Source organism: Muntiacus reevesi, chromosome 6 (genome assembly GCF_963930625.1).
Source record: "Muntiacus reevesi chromosome 6, mMunRee1.1, whole genome shotgun sequence".
NCBI lineage: Eukaryota > Metazoa > Chordata > Mammalia > Artiodactyla > Cervidae > Muntiacus > Muntiacus reevesi.
The window spans coordinates 62730564-62753353 of record NC_089254.1 but is presented as its reverse complement, the minus strand read 5'-3'; the positions used below and the strand labels follow the sequence as shown (position 1 = coordinate 62753353).

Here is a 22790-nt window from a genome sequence, read left to right as displayed (position 1 = left end):
AAAATATCTTTTGACAAGTTTCTTTTATTTTCATTTTCCCAAAAAAATTACCTGTAGATGACAGAGACTTAAAATGGCTATGTTTAAAAAAATAAATAAATAAAATGGCTATGTGTAATTTATAACTAGTAATCTTCAAATGCTAAAGTTCTGATGAGGGGGTGCCTACTACTAATACAACCCACAAGGAAATTTGGTTGTCCATTTACATCGATTATGATTACACATACTCTGGAATCATTTACTCCATCTTATTTTGTGTATATCATTCTTTAGAATGATTTTTCTTGGCTTCTGTTTTTTCCATTCCTGCTGTCTGTTGATTGGTGGGCTTTCTTTGGTCCCCATTTTCTTGTCTATCTGTTTGGAAGTTTCTTCTCCTTTCGCTAGTATTTAGTAGTTACCTTTATGGCAGAACCTGCTAGATGTCTCTGCCATAGCCATTTTCTCTTTTTTCCCTTAGCAATAAAACTGCATTTCTGAGTTTCTCTCATAGACAGAAGGGACACAGTATCTGAGAAGTTGGTTGGTTGGAACATCTGGGAAGGCTCATTGAAAGGGTAATGACAGGGGCTTCCCTGGTGGTCCAGTGGTTGGGAATCTGCCTGCCAATGCAGCAGACATGGGTTTGATCCCTGGTCTGGGAAGATCCCACATGCCACAGGGAAACTGAGTCCATGCACAACAACTACTGAAGTCCCCATGCCCTAGAGCCCATGTTCTGCAACAAGAGAAATCTCTGCAATGAGAAGCCCACACATCATAACTAGAGAAAGCCAGAACAGCAATGAAGACCCAGCACAGCCGAAAATAAACTAATTAATAAATTTAAAAAGGAAAAGAATAATGACAGTTGGCCTATATTCCTTTATTCTTTCTTCCTTTATCCTGCTTGGAATGTGGGTATGATAATTGGAACTCCAGAAAGCATCATGCACCCTGAGGCAACTTTAAGGATGGAAGCTACACCCTCAGGATAGTAGGGCGGAAAGAACCTGAGCCCCAGTGACCAAGGAGTGGCCAAATCTGCCCTGAACTGCCCACCTCCAGATTTTATTCATATGAAATAAAGACCAATTCTGATCTTGGTCTCGTCACTTTAGTCAAGATTTTTATTATTTAGCTGAATGCAATTTCTAACTGATTCACCTGAAATTTTTAAACGTGGATACTTAATGTAACAAGATCTAAACTTAATCAGTACCTCTACACACATTATAGACCAAGGACCCCTACTATCAGAACTTTGGATATGTTGTCATTTCTCACTTTTTAAAAAGCTTTCTGCTGATCTTTGCATGATCTTCCCCTACTACACACACACTCACATATTTATTTTCTCAGATTCTTACAAGTTCAACAAGGTATGTACCCTTACCCCATTTTCACAGATGAAGAAATTGTGGTTCACAGGCATTGGGTAACCTTTCCAAGGTCACACAGTTAATAAGTGGCAAAGTCTTTCTAACACCCAAACTGTTCTATTGTGTCTTAAGTCTTGAAAAGTAAAAGTGTTAGCCGCTCAGTTGTGTCCGACTTTGTGATCCCACACACCCACCAGGCTCCTCTGTCCATGGGATTCTTCAGGCAAGAATACTGGAATGGGTAGCCATTCCCTTCTCCAGGGTGTCTTCCCAACCCAGGGATCAAATTTGGGTCTCCTGCATTACAGGCAGATTATTTGTCATCTGAGCCTCCAGGGAAGTCACAAATCTTAGTTGTACTCTTTCATCAACTACTTTGCTGGCATTGTAGCTGAGGACAAGCACACCCTCAGACTGGGGCAAGGCTGGAGTAAAGCAAGCTATGCTATTACCCAGATCATCATATCTTAACTAAATGGACATATATAAGAGATCAGCCTGCTAATTTAAGGACAGCAGCTTCTGGTTTTGCCAGTTTCCGGAATACAGGACTTTTCCCAGAGGGAAATCTACATCCTTGTAGGAGTTCTCTAGTAATGCTCTTGGGACACCTTGCTAGAGAATGAGCTAATACAACTAGGTCCTAATAAGCCTCTGCAGACAAACAAAATAAAGGCAAAACTATAATCATGATCAGAAAGGGAAAAGAAAATAATATTAAAACAACCATTTTGTCACCATAAAATCTGTATTTCTCTTGAAGAGCCACCAAAGAGATATCACTGAAAAGGACGTTTTGTGTGTTATAAGGGAAGAAGGCAATGAAAATGTTTAGAAGCAAGGAATTGAGAAACTATTTTAGTTGAGAGTAAGGGCAAGGATGGGGAGTGACAAAACAAAATACTGAGGTGTATTAAATGAATTTTAAAAAATAAAATAGAAATAATTTATTTTCCTTTAACATACATAAAAGGAAAATGCTTATCCGATGAATCTGACCAGATAGACATGCTTTGAAGACAAATGTAGCCAAATTATGTAACCCAGAGCTTCCTCAAGTTCTAGATGCAAAGCTTTTAGAGGAATAAAAAAAAGAAAAGATTTTGTAGAAATTCAGATCGACAGATTCAGACACACAATTTGGAATGAATTTTTCTGGCCAGAGGGCAAGAATGCAGAAGAAAATCCTTCTCAGGTTTATGGAGTATTTGGGTCACAATGACCCATTTATGTAGATTTTTAATTTTTGCTGATCTTCCAATTTAATTTTTTCCCAAACTCCAGTTACAATGAAACATGAACTTTAGCATGGGCTGAACTCAAGAGACTACCCTCTATTTATCTTCCCCATCCCACTGCCCAGGTGTCACCTCTCTTGAGTGTATTGGGAAGGCACACAAATGGCTCTCATCCCTCTTTTATTTTTAATTGGAAGACAATTGCTTTACAATTGTTTTGTTGGTTTCTGCCTCACAACAATGTGAATCAGCCATAAGTATACACATATCCCCTCCCTCCGGGGCCTCCCTCCCTCTTATCCCTCTTATGTTGACATCTTGGGGGTTTTGTCTCCAGATCCTGGGGTCCTCTCACCTCTCCCATCACTGCTGTGACAAATCACATACCCCTCTACTGACCATCACCTCCTGGAGCTTGACATCTGCTGTGCCTCTTGATAAAATGCAACTACCTTGAGTTCACAGGGTGAATGCAGAACCAGCCACACTTCCCGTTCTGCCTCATTCCTCATACAGCATAACCAGGAGGCTGTGTGGATGAAGCAGATTTACCAGATGGTAGGGTTAGTTAAATGGACTTACAATGTGGGAGTAAATAAAAGGTACAATTATATATTCAAATCAGCATTGCTCACACTAGAATAAAAGCCACAGAGGACCTGGGAACAGGGGTGGGTGGAAGAGTTGGCTTGAGTAGGAGAATCTAGGGTGGGTTTTGCAGTTCTGAATCGGGTTCCTGAGAACTCCCAGCCAACGTGGGGTTTGAAGATGCCTTCTCTCCTTAACAACATTTCCAAAAGATGGCGGTTCAACAGGAGAAAAGTCTAGATTCATATACAAGAAGAGAAAGATTTCTCTAAATGCAGTGAAGCCTGCACAACTCTCTGCCCACTAATGCAGCTATGTTTAATTTTCCTTCTACTTCTGAATAATGGCCAAAGGCAAAACAGGAAAGGGGATTCAGCAGTCCCTGATGTCCCTTCACTCCTGGGCTACACAAAAGACCTGGCTGAAGTTCTGGAATGACCACTGCCCTGTACCTGGAGCCCGTATACATCTCTACATGGGATGCCTCACAGGACTCTCCAAGCAGGAGGGAAGCAGAGTGACTTGTCTTCCTATCTAAGAAACTGATTTAGTTGCCTTAAAGAAATCAAGGTCCAAGCAACTTCTGAAGATTCACATTGCAGGACTAATTTCCACTGCTTTTATGTGATAACCCTTTCCCTTAAAGGTGCAAGACTTCTCTCTCTAAATCTATGGTTCTCAAGTAGAGGTGATTTTGGCTTCCAGGGAACATTTAACAATGTCTGGAGACATTTTGGGGGCTTCCCTGATGGCTCAGCTGGTAAAGAATCCTCCTGCAAAGCAGGAAAACACAGGTTCAATTCCTGGGTGGGGAAGATTCTCTGGAGGAAGAAATGGCAGCCCATTCCAGTAATCTTGGCTGGAGAATCCCATGGACAGAGGAGCCTGGCGGGCTACAGTCCGAAGTGTCACAAAGAGTCAGACACAACTGAGCAATTAAGACATCTTTGGTAGCCACAATGTCAGAGAGGAGTGGGAGAAATGCTGCTGGGCATCTAGTGGGTAGATGCCAGGGATGCCACTAAACATCCTACAAGAAAGATAACTCCCTACAAGAAAGAAATACCAGCTCCAAATACCAGCAGTGCTGCTATTGAGAAACTCTGCTCCAAAGGCTTAGGAAAAAAGTGAGATTTCACGTCATCTGTGACCAGTACCCATCTTGCTACCATTCTCATGTCACTCCTGAATTTTACTTTTAAAATTCACCAGCTGATCTTCCTACAAATCACTCCCAAGAAGTAGATTAACAATAATCACGGCATTTACTGCGTTCATACTATGTGCCAGGTTCTGGGAAAAGGACTTTATATACTTCATCTCATTTTTTGTCACCATTTTTCAGAAGAGAAAACTGAGGTTCAGGGCAATTAAGTTGGAGATGTACACGAAGCCTAAGTTCACTGAGGTGGGAATCAGTGCAGAGCTCAAGTTTCTGATCTTTAACTCAATGCCTTTCTATAAAAAACAACAGTGTGCATTCAATTTATTGAACAATTCCTTTATACTCAGAATTCTATTTTTCATCATAAGAATTTTTCATCTTCTGACAAAAAGTATTTGTTAAATACCTAAAACTCTGTACTTATGGCCATCCATCACTTGGAGCACACTTGATAGATGGATTTTGAAACACATGTATTTGTAAAACTCCCTCCTTTCCCCAAAGAAGAAAAGCTATGTCTTTTATATATTTTAGTCTCAAATTTAAAGACTCTATCTTGGGGTGTCTGTATTTAAAAGAAGGAAAGAAAAAAAGCAACATTTTGTAACATTCACAACAGCAGATTGAATTTTCTTATTCATGTGCCAGTTTCCTTCTCTGTCCTCTGTATTCCTTTTCTACTGCTGCAGAACAAATTAAAGCAAACTTAGCAACTTAAGACAATACCTATTAATTATCTCACAGTTCTGTAAGTCAGAAGTTCTGTAAGTCCAAAATCAGTTATGCATAGCCGAGGCATAACTGACTTCTCTGCTCAGGCTCTCCCAAGGCTGAAATCATGGAATCAAGTCAGGCTAAGTTCTCCTCTGCAGAAAATTTACTTTCAAGCTCATTGAGGTTGCTGCAGTTGTAAGACTAAAGTCTCACTTGCTGGCTGATGGTCAGGGATTGACCATCTACACTCCTCTCCAATGAAGCAGCTCCCTCCATCATCAAAGCTGTTGGGAACAAATCCCATTTGATGATGAATCTGCTTCATGGTTTGAATCTCCAAGAAAAGCCCAGTCCCCTGTTAGGGCCCATGTGGTTACATGAGGAGGCCCACCAAGGACAAGCTCCCCATCTTGAGGTCTGTTGATTTGACTCCTTGGTTACATGAACAGAATCCCTCACAGCATTACCTAGATTCATGTTTGTTTGAATAACTGGGAGAACGTCTATGTATAGCAAGAATCTTGGTTTACAAGGAATCTTGAAGGTCATCTTAGAACCTTTCCTAGTTCTGTCTGTAAACTCGTTGATGGCAAAATCTGGGTCTTGTGCGTCTTTGTCTGCTACTCAAGAGATGCTCCATGAATGTTCACTGAACTGAATTGTTTTAAAGGGATTGAGAAATTACTGAAGTCATGAAATTGTTATGTATAAGGGCTAATTTCCATGTAAGGACAACTCCCATCAGGAAAAAGATCAAATAAGATGCAATGCCCCAGTAGCCTTTAGGGTGATCTCTATCATGCCTCTTCCTCTATCAAAAGATTAAGTGGACTTTCTACTTTCACTATGGGAATGCAGCTTCGATTTCATTAAGGGAAGTCAGGGGGAAAAGAACTTCTATCCCAGAAATGGGCAAGAGAAACAACTTTCCAGAACCGAATCAATTCTGTTGAGTAAAAGGTGTTTTAAGTGAGTTCAAGGTGTCATGAGCTTCCTTTGCCTAGTCTGCTAGCTCTTTGAGAGTGGAATTACATAATATTTATATTAAAAAAACTAAGATCGTGGCATCTGGTCCCATCACTTCACGGCAGATAGATAGGGAAATGGAAACAGTGGCAGATTTTATTTTCTTGAGTTCCAAAATCACTGCAGATGGTGACTGCAGCCATGAGATTCAAAGATGCTTGTTCCTTGAAAAATAAGCTATGACAAACCTAGACAGCATATTAAAAAGCAGAGACATCACTTTCCCAACAAAGGTCTGTATAAGTTAAAGCTATGGTTTTTCCAGTAGTCATGTATGGATGTGAGAGTTGGACCAAAAAGAAAGCTGAGTGCCAGAGAATTGATGCTTTCAAACTGTGGTGCTGAGGAACTCTTGAGAGTCCCTTGGACAGCAAGGAGATCAAACCAGTTAATCCTAAAGAAACTCAACCCTGAATATTCATTGGAAGGACTGATGCTAAAGCTGAAACTCCAATACTTTGGCCACCTGATGTGAAGAGCTGACTCATTAGAAAAGACCCTGCTGCTGGGAAAGATTGAGGGCAGGAGAAGAGGGCGATAGAGGATGAGATGGTTGGATAGCATCACAGAATCAATGGACCTGAGTTTGAGCAAACTCCCAGAGATAGCACAGGCCAGGGAAGCCTGACATGCTGCAGTCCATGGGGTTACAAAGAGTCAGATACTAGCGACTGAACAACAATACATTTATAGTCCTAGAACTAGCATGAGGCTTGCTTCAGAAGACCAACTTTAAAGATAAAAGCTGACTGGATGCTTGTATTATGGAATGAATGCTATTTGCCCTGTCTCTGCTAGTACTTAGTCACTTCCTGTGGGCCAGGGCTCTGTCCAATGCATTTTCTGCAATCCAGCAATGCCTGTGTGGTCCTGGCAGCCATCGAACATTCAACAGGTGCAATGGTTGGACCTTGTACTCTTGTTTTAAAATGTAATTTCTCCTCTCGTAAATTAGCAGTTGGTCATTTTCGGTTTTACAGTATGAATTTAAGGTGATTACTATTCAATCTAGATTTGTGGTTGTTCAGTCGCTCAGTCGTGTCCGACTCATTGCGACCGGATTGCAGCACACCAGGCTTCCCTGTCTTTTACCACCTCCCGGAGCTTGCTCAAACTCACGTCCATTGAATCGGGGATCCCATCCAACCATCTCCTCCTCTGTTGTCCCCTTCTCATGCCTTCAGTCTAGACTTATGAGGCTTATTTTTAGAAATACTCAGCTTTATGTTAATGCAAAAAAAAAAAAAACCCTCTCAAATCCATAAACTTTCATCTTCCTTTTCAAACGGACATTCATTTCAGTGCCTAGTAAATGTATTTATGGAAAACATTTCTTTACATCATTCAGATGACAGAGCTGTGATTTCTGAAAAAGATAAGCTCTGTTTCCCTTTGGTTTTCTCAGCTCCTCCATTCCTAGCCTCAGACAAGGTACACGTTATCTGCAGTTCTGTGAATTTCTCTACACTTCAGTCTCATTGGGAAAAATGCTTTCCCGGCCTTCAAACTCCAGATAAACGCGATCCAGATAACTCCGCTTCACTTAACCTGCGAGCTGCCGTTTTCGGGCCCGCGCTGTGACGTCACCCGGCTCACAGGTCTCGGCGTTGGCCTCAGACTCCGGTGATTGGCTGGATCCCATGACGTCACGAGCCGGGGCGGCCCTAGGTTCCTCAGGGCCCCGGGATGCTCCGGGTTCGTTTTTTAAAAAAGGGGCAGGTGGAGACAGGAGAGTCCGCGGAGCACCCGGTGCCTTCAGCCGTGCTCCGTCCCGCCCCGCCACGCCCACTGTCAACCTCCCCGGTCGGGCCGCGCCAGCCTCCCGGGCTGCCCGAAAAGGGGCGGGCGGAGAGGCGGAGCTGGGAGGAGCCGGGCGCGGCGCCGCGCAGTCCCTGGCCACCGCCCACCCGGTTACACACAGCATGTAAACAGTCCCCGCCGGGAGGAGCCCCGGGACCGGAGGGAGCCCGAGCCGCCCGGCCCCGCCGCCTGCCCGAGAGCCACAGAGCCGCGCGCTGCCCGTCCCGGAGGAGGGCGCCGGAGGAGAGGAGGGCGGGCGGCGGAGGGAGCGGGAGGCGGGCGGCGCGTGAGGAGGCTGAGGGAGCGGCGGGCGCGGCGGGCCAGGATGGATTTCCAGCAGCTGGCTGACGTTGCGGAGAAATGGTGCTCCAACACGCCCTTCGAGCTCATCGCCACCGAGGAGACCGAGCGCAGGATGGATTTCTACGCCGATCCCGGCGTCTCCTTCTACGTGTTGTGTCCGGACAACGGCTGCGGGGACAATTTTGTGAGTGCTCGGGGGAGGGACCGCCGCAGCGCGCGGGAGTGTGGTCGCGCGGCCGCTACCCTGCGCCCCGGCTCACGCTCGCCGGGGAGGCGGTGGGGCGTGAGGTGGGGGGGCGTAACCGCTCGCAGGCACCCCCAAGGCTCCGCGCTCAGCCAAGCGAGCCCCTGAGCTTGGCGCGTTGGGGTCAGCACTCCGGGTGAGGCCAGTAGGAGGCAGGCAGGGGCATCCTTAGAATCCGGGAAGCTGGGCTAGGGAGGGCAGTTTCCGGGACGCGACCTCGCGGCTCGAGCGCAGTGTTCGGCTAGAGCATCTCCGAGGATGTCTCCGCCTAGCGCCAGTCCGGGCCGGGGCGCACGGACCCTTCACTCCCGCAGGATCCGGAGTCCGGAGCTTCCTCCACCCAGGCGTCCCGTCCGGGTGAGGAATCCCGTTACCCTCTCAATGCGCAGACACAACTCCTCGAGTTTCCCCGCCCGAGAGAACCCTCATCCCGACCCCTCTCCCCATGTTATTCTCAGTGGTATTAAGACACAAAGCCTCTGTCCACACTAGCGATGCCCCATCTCCTGGACCATCTTTGCAGAATTACACCCCGGATCTTAAAAAGGCACACGCGCGTGCGCGCGCGCACACACACACACACACACACTCACACACAGAGGCACGCCTAGCCCCCTTTCCTCTCGTGCTTCCATTGCTCCTCTGTGAGCTTCCAACGAGATGTGTGGAGCCCGAAAGGTTCTGTCCAGCTGAGGCAGCGGCCTGGGCCCTGCCAGAACCTTTCGATTTTTCCAGATGGGGGTGAAATTCCGCCTCCCTATCCCACCTCCCCGCCCCGCCCCGCCCCGGGCTCGGAGGGACTTGGACCTGAAACTGCGGTGTCCAAATTCTCGACTTCTTATCCTGCCCTCACTTGGGATCTTGGCGCTGGCAGTTGAGGAAGGGGAGGTAGAGGGCCGGGGAATTGGGGTGGGAGGTGTGGAGACTGGGCGAGGATGGCGTTCCATGAAGTATTTGTAAGGACGGGAGAAAAAATAATGGTCCCTACATGTAAGATGGAGGCGGCTATGGGCTCAGGTTACCGGCCTGAGTTGCTGGCCTGAGCCTGGAGCTGGCGCTGCTGCCGCCCCTGGGGACGGAGGTGGGGCAGTGCAGAGGCGCGGCCTGGCGCTGGCTCTTCAGGTGGGGTGAGACGAAGCTGGTTCAAAGTCCAGGCTGTCGTGCACCCCAACTGCCACAGAAAGTTCGACAAGGAGTTAGTGTGATTTTCTTGGCCCCAGAGAGATGAAGTCCTCTATGTGACTTAACATGAAGCATGCCCCTCCCACCACTTCACTCCACTCCACAAAGGTGAGCGACTCACCAGGCCCCAGCCTCCTGACCCTCTAGAAGAGGGATAGCCTTGAGTGACAGTCAAATTTGACTTGTGACAGCAGTGACTCTGGTCAAACGCATTTTAATGTTTTAAAAATGCTCAGTGTACACATCTGAAAAATGGGTATAACACCAAGCCCCAGGTGATCGGATAGATAATGCACCTGACAGTCTCACCTGCACAGCAAGGGCCCCACAAATTTGGGTCAGAGATCTGGGGTTCCCCAGAGTTTAGAACGTGTCTCTTTAAGAGCCTCAATTTCTTACCTGTAAAATGAGGTTAATCAGAATGCCTCCATCGGAGATATTTGTAAACTGCAAGAAAGGTATAAATGTATGTAAGAACACTGTTAACTGTAGTTAAAATAAGTAAGTGTTGTTTGTCAATGTGGAAGATCATTAAAAAAGGGATTTACTCCATAGTAAAAGTATGAATAAGTGCCAGAGATGTAGTGGAAAGGGCACCAGGATCCAAATAATTGCAGTGTTTAGGGTTTGACTAGGAGTCCCTTCCACCCCTGGGCTTCCTTGGTCTGCCAGTGACCTTTCGCCCTCCTTACTGTGTGAGATGGGGCAGGAATCACTCATGGCTCCAGAACTCACGGTTCCACACAGCCATCCTGCTGTCACTGCAGGAGACATTTCAAAGACACTAAGTGGGTGAAGAAAAGCAAGGCTATTCTCTTGATTTGAATCTGTTTAGCAAACCATCATTCAGAAACATGAAGTCTATCTGGCCTTTTTCAAAGCCAGTCATATTACATTTTAAATCTCCATCTGTATGCATGAAATACTTGGAATTATTTCTTTTGAAAGTATTGATTCACTGACAATTAAATGAAATAAATAGGAAAGAAAGAAAGTGGTGGTGGGGGAGAGGGTGCGGGGAGTAATTGGGCAGACTGGACCTTTTCAGTTTCTAGAGGCCATAATAAACAAGATGCCAAACACTGGAGTTTTCTTAGCCCAAAACCTTGCCTCAGATTTGCAGACCAGGTTTGTCAAGATGCTGTTTGCCTCTAGTTAAAGAAACTCAAACATGAAGAAAATGTCCTACCTCTGTTCATTTCTTTTTCCCAGGAAAATCTGCTAAGTATTAGAAGAAATTTGAGATGAATGGAATCCTTGTAATCTGAAGGATTTGTTAACAATAAGAATATTTACATAGCATTTCTCAGTTTACAAAGTGTTTTTATATCATTCATTCATTTAACAAGCATTTATTGAGTGCTCACTCTGTACCTGGCCAGGGCTACTTAGAATGGGGCCATTCTCTTCATCTAAGAAACAGTGTGGTATAATGCCTAGGGCCACAGGCTCTAGGGCAGGCTACTCGAGCTTTCACCCCAGCTCCCCACATTGAACTTTGTGCCTTGGAGGAAGTTGTTTAACCCCTCTCTGTCATGACTTCCACATCTGTAAAATAGAGATGATATTAGTACCTCCCTAGCGGACTTGTTTGAGAACAGTACCTAAAATGGGGATGATGTTAACAACTCTCAGGCAGAGTTTCCACATAGCAGTCCCTCTGGATCTATTTAAAATGTTGATAAAACGGCAGGTTGTGTTCTCACCACTCCCTCCCTCTCCTAAACTGACTTCCCATCACTTTTGCAATAAAACCTAAGCTTTCCCGGCTTCAAGCCCCCACATGATCTGTCTCCTGCCGCCTCTCTGACCTCATCCTGGCCCATTCTTCCCCCTGGCTTAGTGTGTTCCTGCCACACTGGCCTTTCTGGTCTTTAGAGAAACCAAGCTCATTCTTGCCTTAGGGCCTTTGCGTCTGCTGTTCCCTCTGCCTAAAACACTCTTCCCCCACATCCTTACATAGCTCCTTTCTTTATACCATTGCAGCCTGGGAGAAACCTTTATACTCCCTTACTTCACCCTCTTTTATTCTTACCATAGCACTCACTAATACTTGATAGTCCATTGCTTATTTTCTGCCTGGCCCACTAGCCTGTTAGCTTCATGAGCGCTTGTCTTACTCATCCCTGTATGGCAGCACTCGAAACATGCCAGACATGTGATAGATATTCAATCCATGTTTGTAAGAATGAATGAATGAATAATAGCCTAGTATAGAAAACATGTTAAATTTCAAGAGTGACAGCTTCAAAGACAGCTACCACTTAAGTGTGAATTACCATGTATCAGATTTTGTATGTATGAACCCATTTAATTTTAGTAATCTCAGAAGCCACTTTCTATAATTATCTCCACTTTACAGATGAGAAAACTGAAGCCAAGCAAGGTTTACTAACTTCCCTACATCTAATAGATGGTAGCCCTGTACTGAATACCTGGCACCACAAGGATGACAACAGGGGACCCGATTCAGACTTGGGTTCAAGGGCTATTTCTTATTGAGCCTCACAAAAATTCTGTAAGGTGGGTATTAATATACCCCTATTTTATAGGTGAGGAAACCGAGGCTAGTAACTGTAAGGACTCAGCCAGGACTATGCCAGTAAGAAGTGACAGAGTCAGGACTTGAGCCAAAGCCCAGAGGGCTGTCCCTTCCATCATGCAGAAGGTCTCCTGGACAGGATCAGGCTGGGGCCTAGGAACAAGGACTTCTTTTTGTCTGTCCTCTCTTTGGCAGCTCCTGGGCCCCTTGTGAACTCCTTCCCCTGCTTGCTTTACAGGCCATGTGGTCCCTTTGCAAACTGCTGCTCATTCAAGTCTGTCTCTACGGATGGCTGAGGAGTTCAGGTCCTGGGATAAAATGCTGCCAGTGCTCTGTGTGTGCTGGGGGTTCAGGGACACGGCTACCCTGCCTGGCTCTTCGGGTGTCATAGGGAGGGTGCCAAGAGCTTAGACAGGCGGCACGCCCCATCCTCTGCCCGCTCGAAAGGTCCCCAGGGCTCGGTCAGGCTTGAGGAATGGGGCGTTGGCAGCCACTAACATGCCAGACGGACAGAGGGGCACGTGCTCTTGGGCATGGCAGCACCAGCTGCTTTCCCTCCTCGCCTCGTCCTGGAGAAAAGAGCTCTCTGGAAACAAAGCCCACTGCCCAGCCTCTCCCTGCTGCTGACGGTGGGGGTGGGGGTGGGGGCGCTCCCTTATTGTCCTGCCAACCATTCACAACATGTTTGGTTCTACATGTATAGTTTAATCCCTCCTCAATACAAAACAAAGATAGCCGTTGTCATAATATTAAAGAAAAATGTTTTATTTATAGAAGAACTGTGTGATTTAATTTTGTGTGTGTCCCTATAACTGTGACTTTATATGTGTATATATATAGATATAATCCCCATTTTCATTCTAGGCCTGTCTCTATTATTAACTATGTGACTAAATAACAACCTTTTTATTTTGGAGAAAGAAGATACAACTTGTTTGAATGAGGTTGCATCATCATGTTTCCATGGTGGTATAGTGGAGAGAAGGCCTTGTCTTGTTCAATTTAAACCCTATTCTCAGTTTCCTCTTCTGTCTAATGGGTATAATCATACCTATATCACTTTATTTGCACGTTAAATGAGCAGTAGTGGTAGACTGTAAAGCTTCCTATGGTGACCATGTATCATTCATCTAGAGAGATTACATCAGGGAAAAAGATACATCCTTTATCATTCATGGAGTGGTAATCCCAAGGAGAGTAAATATCTGCTCATATAAATTCAAGTAAGGGGGAGAAGACATAAGCACTCATCCGCCTCTGCTAAATGAGAGGCAGTTTATCTCTGGAACCTTTTTTTTAAGATTTTTTTTTTTTTATGTAGACCATTTTTAAAGTCTTTATTGACTTTGTTACAATATTGCTTCTGTTTTATGTTTTGGTGTTTTGGCCAGTGTGGCATGTGGAATCTTAGGATCTTAGTTCCCCTACAGGGGATCAGACCCACACATCCCTGCATTGGAAGGCAAAGTCTTAACCACAGGACTGCCAGGGAAGTCCCTCTCTTGAAATCTGAAATCTTTATAACCACCCTGCTGTGCTTAGTAGCTCAGTCATGTCTGACTCTTTGCAACCCCGTGGACTGTAGCCCACCAGGCCCCTCTATCCATGGAATTCTCCAGGCAAGAATACTGGAGTGGGTTCCCATGCCCTCCTCCAGAGGATCCTCCCAACCCAGGGATGGAACCTTTGTCTCCTGCAGCTCCTGTTTAGCAGGCATATTCTTTCCCACTGCGCCACCTGGGAAACCCATGTCCACCCTGGGGGTATTATTATTTTCTTTGACTTACAAAGGAAGGAGCTAAGGCTCAGGTTGAAAGCGTGACATCTCTCTTGATATCCTGGCTTTGCCCATTACTTCCTGTGTGACCACAGACAAGTTGCTTAAGCTTTCTGAGTCTCAGATTCCTCCTTGATAAACCAGATCGGTGTTTGACACCAAGAGCAGATTGGAGGTTTGGTCAGGCATGTTCGGAAATAATGCTGGCTGTCATGAGATGGCTTGTCACTCTTACCTCACCTCTTATGTGGGTAGCAGTCAGTTTTGGGTTAAGCCCTACCAACTTAAAATGAACTCCCCAGTACTGCTGGCAGCAGATAACCCACGTGGTGAGACTAAGGTGCTTCACAATGGCCCTTTGACACAGATAACTGAGTCCTGGGAAGACAGCGCGTGTGTTCTTAGCTCCCTGCCATCCCCAACTCTGCCTAAGCACCAGGAAGTCAAGCGCCATCCCCACAAGTGTTAGAACAGTAGGAGCATACAGACTGATCAAAAAGGTGTTTGTCGTTTGAATTACTTTAATAATCTAATTCCATTCTTGGATAAGCTAGATTTTCTTATCTCTACTACAGAAAACAGAAAGGTGCTCATTTTCCTGTTTGCAGTTGACATTGTTTTATTGTCTTAAACCAGACGAGATTTGATAATAAACTCTGACCCAACTTAATGCCAGAAAGAAGGGCCACAGATGACATGTGCTGAAATCAGAGTTCTCACTGGGGATTTTCAGCTCCAAATGGGCAGGAATCTATAGGAAAGAGTAGGCTGCTCAGGGCAGGCACAAGTTGGGGCTGCTTCACTGCAACCCAGGCTGTCCTGAGAATCGGAAGTGGTTTTAGTCAATAATGGCATTTAGTTTTTTTGTGTGTTTTTTTTAATGTAATGAGTGCATGCTATGTTGCTTCAGTTGTATCCAACTCTTTGTGATCCCATGGACTGTAACCCTCCAGGCTTCTCTGTCCATGAGATTTTGCAGACAAGAATACTGGGGTGGCTTGCCATGCCTTCCTCCAGAGGATCTTCCTGACCCAGGGGTTGAACCTGTATCGCTTGTGTCTCCTCCATTGCAGGTGGATTCTTTACTGCTGAGCCACCTGGGAAGCCCTTTTAATGTAATGTTGTTCAGTTGCTCAGTCATATTTGACTCTTTGCCACCCATGGACTGCAGCACGCTAGGCTTCCTTCACCATCTCCCAGAGCTTGCTCAGACTCATGTCTATCGAGTCAGTGATGCCAGGCAACCATCTCAGCCTTTGTTGTCCCCTTCTCCTCCTGCCTTTCCCAGCGTCAGGGTCTTTTTTAATGAGTCGGCTCTTTGCATCAGGTGGCCAAAGTATTGGAGCTTCAGTTTCAGCATCAGTCCTTCTAATGAATATTTAGGATTGATTTCCTTTAGGATTGACCAGTTTGATCTCCTTGCAGTCCAAGGCACTCTCAGTCGTCTTTTCCAACACCACAGTTCGAAAGCATCAGTTCTTCAGTGTTCGACTTTCTTTATGGTCCAACTCTCACATCCATTCATGACTACTGGAAAAACCATAGCTTTGACTAGACAGACCTTTGTCAGCAAAGTAATGTAATGCCCGTCCTCAAATATGTGGTTAGTCACAGTTCTGTTCTGTCCTCAAATGGTGGTTCCAGAACCAGCAACATAAGCATCACCTGGAACTTGTTGGAAATGCAGTGTCAGAAACTCCCGTGTGGAACCCAGTTATGGTGTTTTGATAAGCCTCCAGGTGACTGAGAGGGCTTCCCTGGTGGCTCAGACAGTGAAGAATCTGCCTGCAAATCGGGAGACCTGGGTTAGATCCCTGGGTCGATAAGATCCCCTAGAGGAGGGCATGACAACCCACTCCTGTATTCTTACCTGAAGAATCCTACGGATAGAGGAACCTGGTGGGCTGCAGTCCATGGGGCCGTAAAGAGTCAGAAGTGACTGAGCACAGCACAGCACGGGTGACTGAGATGGACTCTAAGGCTTAAGAATCACCCTTTCCCCTCCTTTGTGAAGCCTTTTCTTGGCATTTCTAATATTGTAACAGTCCATGTCTGTGATCTGCCTTGGCTCTAACTACCAGATTGGAAGTTCAGTACATTCTGTTCCCAGATGTGTGTTTGCCAAGGAGTTAACATTGTTCAGAGCCACAGGTTCTCTGACCTCTTGCTATAGTTTTTCTATGGCCAGAGTGGGTGTTTGGTTTCTCATGCTGAAGATATTTTCCAAGTGGGCCATGCCCCGCGGTGCCGGACTCGGGGTCGAGTTCCCGTTTGTCTCTGTACAAGGCTAGACCCCAGATACTGCTTTCAGGTGCTTTAGCCCAGCCACCACATCGTCTCTCTGCCCTCCCCTGGTTTTGGAATAGGCCTCTCTAATTTTCTAAGAGTAACCCTCCTGCCCCTGGAGAAGGAAATGGCAACCCACTCAGGTGTTCTAGCCTAGGGAATCCCAGGGACGGAGGAGCCTGACAGAGGAGTCCATGAGGTCGCAGAGTCGGACACGACTTAGCGACTGAACAGCAACTACAGCGCTCCTGCCCCTAGTCCCATTCCTGTTAGTTCTGAAGAGTTGGTCTGTTTTGTATGTGGGCACTGCTTCGGGTCACTGGTTGCTTGTCTTTCTTTGCATAGGCGTCTGCAAAGCAGTGGCAGCCAATCTGTGTTCCAACCATGGCATGTGCCAGGCTTGTTTACCTGGCACTGTTGTCCTGATCTCACTGGTTTTTATATGATTCTCCTGTTGTTTTCCCTTTGTCTGTTTTTTCCCAACTACAGACTTATTTTTTGGTTCATCCTACCTTGTATTCTGTAGATTTTCACTGACTGCCATGACTAGTCTTAGAAGGGGGCAGTTTCAGTAAGTAAAACTGAATACCTTTTGTTATGAGATACAATGGATATGAAATAATTGGCATTTAGTAAGTGATGTCTTATAAGTGGCTGTGTACACCCGGTTTTGTCTCATTCCAAACCCCCTGCTCCGTCAGGTTATCATATGGGCAGGGATTCAGTTAAAACTTTTCTAAAACAAGAAAACCAACACTGCTGGAAATTTGGTAAGTTAGATAAGTTAGATAAGTTAGAAAGCCACGGCAAGGAAATTTAGGGAGAATGGACAGAAAGTCCTTTTGTAGGTGTTAAGTCTTTCTTCTCTAGGGCTTCCCTGGTTGCTCAGCAGTGAAGAATCTGCCTGCAGTGCAGGAGCTGCAGGAGATGCAGGTTCCATCCCCGGGTCAGAAAGATCCCCTGGAGGGAGGGCATGGTAACCCACTCCAGTATTCTTGCCTGGAGAATCCCATGGACAGAGGAGTCTGGTGGGTTACAGTCCATGGTGTCACATAAGAGTCAGACATGACTGAAGTGAGTTAGGAGACATGCTTGCAAGTCTTTCTTCTCCAATGTATTCATAGATCAACAGCTCCAAAAGTGGAGTAATGAAAATGGTGGCATGAATAACCTCCCCCTGCATGAGGCTGTAGATGCCCTAGAAACACTTAAACTGAAGAAACTGATTGCCAGGCAGTGGTGGATACACTGTGATTTCTGTTACAGTTTGAGTGATACTGGAGAAGGAAATGGCAACCCACTCCACTATTCTTGGCTGGAGAATCCCATGGACAGAGGTGCCTGATGGGCTACAATCGATGGGATTACAGAGAGTTGGACATGACTGAGTGACTAACACTTAGAGTGATATACTTTTCTTAATTTATTTCCTTAATTTATAACTTAAAATACTTTTTTTAAAAAAAGGATAGTTAAAAAATAAGCTATATTTGTAAAAAAAATACAAGGTTTTCATAGATACACCTGCTTCTGAATTAATTCTAACCCGAGTTGCCTTGGATAGTGGTCTCAGTGAAGTCACATAGGCTGATTTCACATTACTGCAGGTGGAAATCCCCCAACACCATGCTCCTGCAAATGCAAAAGGGGAAATAGGGGACTTGGAGTCACCATTTATTGACTATCTATTGTACTATCTGCCAGTCAGGCACTGTACTAGGTACTTAATTGACTTTTTACTTTCTCTGTAATCTTCATAACAAGTCTAGGGAAGAAGGCAGGCTTAGGATTTTTCATTGTGTGGTGCTAGGTATTAATCCCATCTCTGACTTGGATAAGAACTTGAAATATGCCAGAACTTTTAAAATTTGAGTTTGAAAATAGGTGTTGAGCCAAACTTGTATTAAAGTGAACTTTATTGTTCTTGCTGAATCCCTACTAAGAATCAAGTGCAATAATGGATTTAAAGGCACTTCCTACTATTATGCTTTTTGTACAATGCAAGAGACTATTACATGACTGTCATTTCAGTGACTCGACAACTTCAAGGGCCTCCACTTAATAGTGAATCATATTTGAGCTGTTCTCTAAAGTTAGAGACTCTAGAAGGTGTCTTTATTAGGTCAAGGAGGAAGCTACTCTAGAAGTCTGCTGGAAGTAGAGCAGCTTGTATCAGGATTGGACTCTCACATCTGTGAAACACAGATAATTGGGCTGTAAAGATGGCATATTAGCAGCATGTTATTCTCTCTTGAGTCTGAGCAGCGTTTCCAGTTCTTTCCAGTTCCTGAAGATCCTGCAGTAAAAAGGAAGACGGGGAAATTTGTTTATTGCATGTTGGGCATGTGACTTTCTGGGGTGATGCTCTAATCATTTGTATTAATAGCAGGGGTAAGTATGTGTGTGACATCGGCCATTTCTCTCAATTGATCTTGTCCCTTGCTCTCAACTGCCAGACATCTTCCTCTTCTCTCCACTTTTCAGCAGTGTTGAGCTGTCATTGATCCGGCCCCTGTAAACAGCGATGCTCGGTACCTGACTGACACCCTGATGTTATCCTGGTCTTCAGTAATCCCTACCCCCATCCTGCTGCTCAGATATGCAGAGCAGGGGGCTTCTGCATCTTCATCTCTCTAACCAGTTTCTTGGGCTTATTCCAGATCCTTGAACATTTATGGGAGAAACTAGCCAAGTCTTAAAGATGTGCTAAAATGGATATCCTCATGTGGGAAAGAAAAAAAAAAAAACTTGTCTAGTCTAAGAAAAAATAAAGCCTAAATCAGTTTCCCCTGGTGCATGTTAACATCACAAAGTGTTGCTTGGGTACATTGCTCTCTTATATATATATATATATGTATATATATATAATTTTTACTTTATTTATTTTTATTTTTTTGGCTTTGCTGGGTCTTTATTGCTACATGGGCTTTTCTCTAGTTGAGGCAAGTGGGGCTGCTCTCTAGTTGCACAGGCTTCTCTTGTTGCAGAGCACAGACTCTAGGTGCAGGGGCTTTGATAGTTGCTGCACATGGGCTCTAGAGTTGCAGCTCCTGGGCTCTGGAAGATAGGTTTATTAGTTGTGGCACTGCTCCACAGCATGTGGGATCTTCCTGACCCAGGAATTGAACCCACATCTCCTGCATTGGCAGGTGGATTCTTTACCATTGCGCCTCCAGGGAAGCCCTGCGATGTCTTCTTAAAGCATTTTAAAGGAAGGTGAGATTTCAGAGAGCCTTTGTTTCCTGGTAACTAGGGATGACTTTTCCATATGTCCTCCTAAATTTTCATTTTGAAGTAAATTGACCATCGCCCCCAGTCTCAGGCTAATCTGGGTAAAGAATGTTTCCGAGTAAGCAGTTACAAACTCTGCCTACTTAATCCTTCAGCCATTGCTGAAGGTAGTGGTAAGGATTATGCAAGCTCTTGGTTTCTCCTCCCTCCCACTTTAAAGCCACCCTTTGCCAGCATCAGGAGAGGGACATTGGAAATCACGGGTGGGGAAATATTGATCCTCCTGCCCTTTTACTATGTATGGGCAGGTCTGATGGAAAATTGAGCAGGTGAGATATGAACCAGGAGCATGGGGGGGTTTCTGCAGGGTATTCATCTTCTGCCTTTGATACAAACAAATCAAGAATAACTGTATGGATTTTTACTCTGGAATGGAGGCCGCCTTCGAATTCACATAATTGAAAAAAAAAATCTTCTTGGTTTTGTGTATTTCAGACTGAGTATAATAACTGTGTGTCTTTGTTTTCTCCTTTCCCTTACCGGTGGGCACGCAGCACGTGTGGAGTGAGAGTGAAGACTGCCTGCCTTTCTTGCAGCTAGCACAGGATTACATCTCCTCCTGCGGCAAGAAGACGCTCCATGAAGTCTTGGAAAAAGTCTTCAAGTCTTTCAGACCTGTAGGTGCCTGCTTGGCTTCCAAAGCCATCTTATTGTCTCCAGTGACTGTGCTCTGAATAACACGGATTGTGGGGAAAGTGGGCAAAACCTGGAATGACTAATTGTTTTTCTCTTGTCTGCCCTGTGGCTTAAAGATAGCAGTTCGTGGAGGGAGGCTGAAGGCGGAGAGGGAGGGGGAACGGGATGTGACACAGCTGTTTGTTGCAAGGATGATGGTTATTTCTAGCATCCCTTGAGTTAAGAGTCTCTGATTGGGTGGGAAGCACACAGTCTTTTATGAGACAACCGAGTATTCCGGTTCTCATCCAGTAGACTTAAAACCAAAATGCTTGCAAGTACTATGGAGGTTCTCTTGTAATAGGAAATTGCCGGAAGGCTGTATAAAGGATGTACCCTCATGTGGATGGATATGCAGACGAAGAAACTAGATAGTTGTTCTTTTCTCTTTTGATAAAGTCTCTTGTAGAGAGCTTGCTTCCTCACCCCCTACCCCCGCCCCCCAGCCTCCTTAGGATTTAGGAATCTGGATGTCTGTGGTTAGCTGCCGGCTTGTTTCATTCTAACTGAAAAACACATGAAATGAATACTCACCCCTATTTTATAAACTACTTCTCTCTCTTTATTGGAAGACAAAGTCAGATTATGTGACATTTCCCCCAAGCTCAGTTCCCTGCCCACTGTAAGCACTCTACACATTCAAGGTTATTTGCTCTAGAATTTCCATTTTTTTTCAAATCTTTTAATATAGTATCTACTTCTTTTTTTTTTTTTTTTTTTTTTTTTTGGCTGTGCTGGGTCTTTGTTGCTGCTCTGGCTTTCCTCTAGTTGCAGTAAGCAGGGGCTCTTCCTCTAGTTGTGGGAGGAACTAGTCTAGCTCGGGCTTCCCACTGTGGTGGTCTCTCTTGTTGCGGAGCACAGGCTCTAGCGTGTGCGGGGTTTGGTACTTGCAGCACATGGGTTCAGTAGTTGTGGTTCCCGAGCTCTTGAGCACAGGCTCAATCTCACATGGACTTAGTTGCTCTGAGGCCTGTGATTAGGCCTGAGGATCTTCCCTGATCAGGGATTGAACCCGTGTCTCCTACATTGGCAGGGGGATTCTTTACCACTGACCCATGGCCCACCAGGGAAACCCCTAGTATCCATTCCTTTCTTGGAATCTTCAAATTTGTTTTTTGTTTCTCTGAACATGGTAGGCTTAGCTGCATAAGAGACTTTGGGATATTCCAGTGTTTCAAAATTTTGAAGTCTGTTTTGTCATCTTTTGTTTTCACTGGGTCCCCCTCCTGGTATCTTGTTTCTTTGTGTGTTGGATTATCTCTGTGTATTGAAAATTTGAATATTTGTATTTGAAAATTTATATATCAGGATAAATTGAGGCCTAAGATAATGGTACTTTCCTCCAGAGCAGATTCAGTTGGAGACCACCTTCAAACAATTTAAGACTTGTAGTTCTTAGAACTCTCCAGGTGATGCAAAGCCAGGTTGCAGGCCTGGTTTCTTCTTGTTCTGAGAGCAGACTCAGTCTATTCAGGCTGTTACAACAAAACACTAGGTGGCTTATAAACTCGAATTTATTTTTCATTGTTCTAGAGGCTGGAAATCCAAGACCAGCATGCCAGGAGACTTGGTATCTTGTGAGGGCTCACTTCCTAGACAGGTGGCCATCTTTTCATTGAACCTCATATGGTGGAAGGAGAGAGAGAGAGAACCCAAGAGCCTCTTTTATAAGGGCAATCGGTCATTTATGAGGACTCTACCTTCATGATCTAATCACCTCCCTAAGGGCCCACCTTCTAATATCATCACCTGGAGGGTTAGGATTTCAGCATTTGACTTTGGAGGGGAAAACATAAATATTCAGACCATAGCATAGACTTTTGGGATCCTAGCCTAAAGCAAGGATGGTTTGTCACAGAAGTTCCTTTGTTGACTTTGGTTTCCCTAGCTCTTAGAGTAGGCCAAGCAGGCAGTAGTTTCTTTGAGAACAGCAGATGTCCTCAGGACAAAAGCAACTTTTTATGATAGGCTACGTCTGTGGATACTAATTCTCAGTATAATTAAGAAGGCATCTTTCACATTGAATCCAGCTTTTTTAGTTCTCTATGGAAGAGTTGGTCCTGACCAGGATCACTTAATCCACCACTATAAGAAGAGGAATTTTAAATGGCCTTTGTCACTCTGTCTGATTAGGATCATTTGTTCAACTAATTCTTTTTGTTGTTGTTTGTTCATTTTCTAAGCCTGACTCATCCAAAATAGATTCTGGATTTACAGATACTGGTCTGTCCCACTTTCATCCATTCAATTTGTATTTACTGAACACCCAGTCAGCACTTGACACTCTTGACTGCTCTATCCCTAGCACTTGAACCAGACAGATGAAAATCTTAGATCTCATGGGGCTTGTATTCTAGTGTCAGGGAGACAAGATAAATGAGGACAACACATAACGTGTTAGTGACAGGTGCCAAGGAGAAAACAACATGAGTCAGGGAAAGGGGGTGAGAAGTGTCTGAGGCACTGACAGTTTTGATTAGGGGAGCAGGCAATGCTTTACTGAGAAGGTTACTTGAGTGAAACTGAAGTGAGATGTGGGCCATGAGGCGATCCGCAGGAAGAGCTTTCCAGGTAGAGAGAACAGCAGCTACAACC

General features: G+C 45.0%; 1 protein-coding gene across 1 annotated transcript in view; it reads left to right on the top strand.

Annotated features, from left to right (window-relative positions):
* The first annotated feature begins 7975 nt into the window (after nt 1–7975).
* Nucleotides 7976–22790, top strand: part of MTURN (maturin, neural progenitor differentiation regulator homolog) — a 32251-nt gene continuing 17436 nt past the window's right edge. Inside the window, exons 1-2 of the mRNA XM_065938786.1 lie at nt 7976–8382; nt 20015–20137. Of these exons, the coding sequence (XP_065794858.1) occupies nt 8221–8382; nt 20015–20137 (285 nt within the window). The 5' untranslated portion in view covers nt 7976–8220. The remainder of the gene's footprint in view (nt 8383–20014; nt 20138–22790) is intronic.